At 43.9% G+C, this 5,654-nt stretch overlaps 1 protein-coding gene across 1 annotated transcript in view; it reads right to left on the bottom strand.

Moving 5' to 3' along the window:
- The window catches only part of CABIN1 (calcineurin binding protein 1), a 174,519-nt gene that overhangs the window by 150,816 nt on the left and 18,049 nt on the right, over positions 1–5,654 (bottom strand). The window contains exons 4-5 of the mRNA XM_019665398.1: positions 5,146–5,259; positions 2,099–2,233 (exon numbers count right to left, since the gene is read on the bottom strand). Coding sequence (XP_019520943.1) covers positions 2,099–2,233; positions 5,146–5,259 — 249 coding nt within the window. The remainder of the gene's footprint in view (positions 1–2,098; positions 2,234–5,145; positions 5,260–5,654) is intronic.

Raw genomic sequence — 5,654 nt, 5'->3', positions numbered from 1 at the left:
GCCGATCACTGCGGCTGCTGGCCGCTCACACTACCTACTGGCCACACACAGCAGCCCATGGCAACCCACTGCAGCAAGGGCTGCAGCCTACGCCGTCACCGGCGACTCACAGCAGCCCAGCTCCAGGTCGAGCTGTTGTTCACCATCTTAGCTGTAGAGGGTTCAATGTCAATGACCCTAATGTGGGACCCGAACCAGGGCCCTGCTGCTCAGAGCTGGGGTCCCAAGCCAACTCTTAACCAACGCACCACTTGGCCGGCCCCATATTTTTATCTTTTTTTTTTTTCCATCTTAAATAAGTCCCTCTAAGATTCCTCATAATACTGATTTGGTGATAGTGAACTCCTTTAGCTTTTTCTTGTCTGGGAAGCTCTTTATCCTGTCCTAGATTCTAAATGATAGCCTTGCTGGGTAAAGTAATTTTGGGTGTAGGTCTTCTTCATCACTGTTCTTCATCACTTAAATATTTCATGCCAATCCCTTCTAGCCTGCCAAGTTTCTATTGAGAAATCAGCAGTCAGTCTTATGGGAGCTCCCTTGTAGGTAAACTAACTTTTCTCTTGCTGCTTTTAAGATTCTTCTTTTTTTCTTCATCCTTGGGCATTTTAATTATGATGTATCTTGGTGTAGGCTTCTTTGGGTCCATCTTGTTTGGAACTCTCTGTGATTCCTGGGCAGTTTTATTTATTTCCTTTGCCAGGTTAGGGAAATATTCCATCATTATTTCTTCAAATAGGTTTCCAATTCCTTGCTCTCTCTTCTCCTTCTGGTACCCCTATGATGCAAATGTTGGTACACTTGATGTTGTCCAGGAGGCCCTTAAACTATCCTTGTTTTTTTGGATTCTTTTTCTCTTTGCTATTCTAACTGGGTGTTTTCTGCTACCTTACCTTCTAAATAAATCACTGATTTGATCCTCTGCTTTATCTAATCTACTGTGGATTCCCTCTAAAGTACCGTATTTTGCCATGTACAATGTGCACTTTTTTTGCCCAAATTTGTTGGGGAAAAATAAGGATGCACATTATATGTGGGTAGTATTAATTCCATATCTATATAAATGTTTTTAATTCTTTTATTTATGCTTATGAATAAAAGTGTAACTCTAGAAATCAATAACGATATCCGTATGCAAAATAATACCCTGGAACACGATAATCGTTTTGTTGAACTTATGACGAACTTGCAACAACGAAGAGTTCTTGGCCTTCTATAGTGTGTAAATATCGTAAATTTATTACTGGTACATAAAATTTCTTGTATCTTGTATCTGTTCTTCTGTTTTGTAATTATTTGTTACATAAAATTTCTTGTATCATAATATGTTAAATAAATAAATGCTAAAATTTCTTTATAATACAAAAAACAAGTACCTAAATGTAAACAAATAAAATTTTGAATTAAAAAATTAAAACAAAAGGTTTTTTNTATTTCTTACACACTTGATAGGTAAAAGAAGTGAAAGAAGTAGGATTAAAAGGAAGTCCTGAGGGATTCTAGAAAGATTATGGAATCTAGAGACAGACCTCGGTCACGTCTCTGCTCCAGCATGGACCAGCAGCATGATCCTGAGCTTCCCTCTCCTCTTCACTAAAATGAGGATAAAGACACTTTCTTTGCAAAACGGTGTGAGGATTAGCGCATGCATGGAAAGCAGTTAGTACAGTGTCTGGCACTTCAGAGGTGCCTACAGAGATGGTGACAGTAATACAGAAATAGTGGCAATACTATTATGAATGGGTACAGGTGCCAGGTGTCAGGCTCTGTTCTTAGCACTTGTATATGTACTAATTCTTTAATTTTCACAGCCACCCTCTTTTTTATTACTCCCATTATATTGGTGTACACCTGGAGGCCTAGAGAGTTTAAGCTATTCTCCTATAGTAACGCGTGACTTGTGGCAGAGGAAGAATGCACGCGCTGGCCCCTGCTCTCCAGGCCTCTCTGAACTCACTGTTCAGACCAGGGCCTTAGGAACTAGAGCTTGGTGATGCATCACTACAAATTCTTCTTTTCAGCCAGTAAGACCACAACCTCACCCACCCCCACCAAGAACTTTCAAAAACACAAAGAGAAGTGAGCAGTGCCAAAACCACACCTCCAAATAGAACTCCATGGCTGTCTCCAGGTCCTCTCGCTGGGCTGCCAGCTGGGCCAGGTTCTTATATGTGGAATACTTCAGCATCAGCCCAGGGTGTTTCAGCCCTTCTTTCTCATCACCAGATGAAACTGCCTGTCAACAAAGCAAAAAGAGGAGCAGAAGTGACACTAGGCCCTGTAGCCTCAGCAGGCAGCCAGCAGGATACCGGGCTTCTGGGCCGGCCTCTGTCGCAGGCCCTTGGGCCAGTCTGGTGCCACCCTCCACTGGAAAATGAAAGCACTGCACCAGATATTCTTAGAGGACCCCTCCAGCTCCGAGCACACAGAAAAGAAAGGCCAGGCCACCATGAGGCAGTTTGCAGGTAGTCTGGTCACCAAAAGATATAGAGGAAACCCTCCACACCACTACTGCCATGCCTGGGAGTACAAGCCTGGATGGTGACATTTCTGGGCCCCCACAGCAGGTTTGAAGATGGGGGACAGAGTGTGAGGAGGCTGCCTAGGGACAGTAGGCAGGTCCTGGAGCTTCACCCCAGGCAAGTGCCCAGGCAGCCAATTTACACAGCCCTACACATCCTGCAGCAGGAAGAGCACTGGAATAGGAGTTAGGAGGCTGGCCTCCTGACTCTGTAATTCGTCACATGGCCATAGACAAGTTACTTTAACTAAAAAGTTAGTGTTCCAAGGAACTCTGTAACGTAAGGACAATAATTCCTACCCTAAATATCAAAAGTGAACGTGAGCCAAAAAAGAATAAAGATTGTAAACATGCTTTCTATAAAAAGTTATTTCACTACAGCTTTTATGACAACTCTTAGAAAACCTTACGACTAGACTACTATGAAACCAGATTGGAAATGCTATTACTGTAACCACAGGACAAAGAGTAAAAGATTTTCTAACAGAGAAACTGGCTGACACAAAGAAGTAGTTTCCAGGGGCAAGTCCACATCCCAGCCTTGTCTTGGGACAGGTCATGTTCACACATCATGCTTTATGTATGGAACAGGCATGACCCAAGAAAACTTCAGGAAGCACTCCTTGACTAACCCAAGAAGCCTACCCTAGAGCTCTTAAGGAATCTCATCAAAAACACTGAAGAGCTCAAATCAAGCCTCTTTCACTATTTTCTACTGTCATCTGGTTTATACTGAAGAAAGATCCCCAAGAATGGACTGGGGTCCAGGTACTTTTGCCCCTCCAGGGGCAGAACTGTCCAAAAAATGGTATAAACACAATTACAATGGCTGTGAGTCTACTTCAGAGACTAACCTAGTCAGTCGTACATCCACACATAACAGCAGCTCTCATAACTACGAAACTTCCATGGAACTGACCAGCTAGATTCAGCACTACGCTCCATCCTCCTTAAAAGACGATGATGCCCAGAGGTATGAAAGGCTGGCCCCAACAAGCTCCCTCCAGCTTGCCCACCAGGTAAGCTGTGCACTTCTTAGGAGTCAGCTGTGTTCTGTTTATAGCAAGTGGTAGTAAGACTGTAATTATGCAATCCAGTTTACTATTAAGTACACCAATGCCAGATGAGTGTGAAAAGAAACTTTTCTGTGCTTGTCAATTGTTTACAATGAGCATGTTTTACTTTTATAAGTGAAGGGAGAGGGTGCTAAAACAATCTTTTAAGGTTGAAAGATGATGAAAGGTTGATACAGAGAGATGGACACATCTACAACTCCAAGGCTAACAGATGGCCAAGTGCCCTTCAGTCAAAAGCCTGGTGACTGGCCCGTCAGGTGCTGGGCCCACCCGGAATCAGCTGTCCTTAAGACTGCTGGCTCAGCTCTGCACTCACCTCACTCACGTCTCGAAGGCCTGGGCCACTATGGCCTGAGAGGGAAGACCCACTACTGAAACATTCCTGGCCCCTGGCCCGTAACTGGTACTCAGTAAAAGTAGAATAAAGTCATTTTCCTTTACTGGGCCTTCACTCACTCCCTACTAATAAGGGAGGGGTGGGCCACAATTCCCACAGCCCTAATTCTAAGACACTAAACCAGCCCCAAAGAATCTTGGCAAGCTATACAATTAGGAATATGAAGAGATACCTTGAGGGAGAAAAGAGATAAATGCTTTCTGCTGACAATTATAACTCACTTTGCATCTGCCTCACCAGTGGGGGAAACCATCCAAGGGTGGGGCTTAAGACACAAGTGTCTGCTTTCCTGGGATTATAGGAGGCTCTGCTCAACTGAAGGACTATGTGGTCCCTAAAATGCCTGTGGACGGAGTCTGTCTGCTTCCTTATTCCACATCGTCTCTTTTGGTGTTTGAGTACATGAAAACAAAAACCATTCCTCCTAATGAAATACACATCATCATCCTAAATCTATTTCAACCCCCAAACCTCCAGGTCACATTCCCATGACGCAGCTAACTCAGGCTTAAGTCACTCACTACTAGCATGGTCCCTACACCTATCCGGTCCTGCCCTGCCTGCCCCTGTATGCCATGCCCTGTGTTTTCAGTGTGGCTCTGCTCTCTTGGCCTGCCTCTGTGTTGGCCTCCCAACCCTTCTCTCTAACTACATTTTCAAAAGCCCATCATGCCTACACAGGCTCCCTGAGCTCATGGGCTGTCAACCAAATGGCATTTTCCAAAAGATGCTGCCTACAGAATCGTTAGGTACCGGAAAACCATGGACTCCAATCCTGGCTATAACGTTTTACTAGCTGCAAGGCTCTGAGCCATCAACACCTCACGAAGCCTCTGTTTCCACAACTATAAAATGGGGACAAATATACCCCACCTCCTTGGCAGAGTGGTTATGAAGTTAATTAAGTAACAGCGACAGCTGATAGTAATAATTCTGGAGCTCTTACTATGTGTCAAGAGCCGTTCTGCATGTTTCACTGGATCATTCAGCCCTTCCAGCAACCCAGCTAGGTGCACACTCTACAGGAGGAGAAGCTGAGGGGCAGAGAGGGGAAAGAATGTGTCCAAGGTTATCCAGCCAGGAAGTGGGAGGGCAGAGCACAGACCCAGGCTCCCGAGCTCCAAGGCCTGCCTCCTGGCATGCTGGTGCCTCACCTCTCGTAGCAGGCGTGCCTCCAGCAGCTCATGGTAGGCTTTGGCAGACTCCTCAAACCGGTCGTGTTTCTGCAGGTCCAGGGCCTTGTGATATAAGGCAAAAGCCTCTGCTTCCTGAAAACCAAAACAGTAGACATTTTCACACAGTACAAAGGTTTGTCTTTTTTTAAAGAAGATTTTTATTAAAATATAGCTAACATACATGATATCAGTTTCAGGTATATACAAGTTATTCAACATTTACATACCTAAAGAAGTGATCACCGTGATAAGCCTAGCAACCATCTGACACTACCACGCTATCAAAATATTATTGAATATATTCCCCATGCTGTACATTACATCCTTATTTGTTTCATACCTGGAAATTTGAACCTCTTATTCCCCTTCACCTTTCCCCCACTTTTAAAATTTTTCAATTACACTTGACATTCAATATTATTTTATATTAATTTCAGGTGTACAGCATAGTGGTTAGACATTTATATAATTTAAGAAGTGATCCTCCT

The sequence above is a fragment of the Hipposideros armiger genome, unplaced genomic scaffold (assembly GCF_001890085.2).
Source record: "Hipposideros armiger isolate ML-2016 unplaced genomic scaffold, ASM189008v1 scaffold_443, whole genome shotgun sequence".
NCBI classification, from domain to species: domain Eukaryota; kingdom Metazoa; phylum Chordata; class Mammalia; order Chiroptera; family Hipposideridae; genus Hipposideros; species Hipposideros armiger.
Note: the sequence above shows the minus strand (reverse complement) of the source record. Positions and strands in the feature narration are given on the sequence as shown.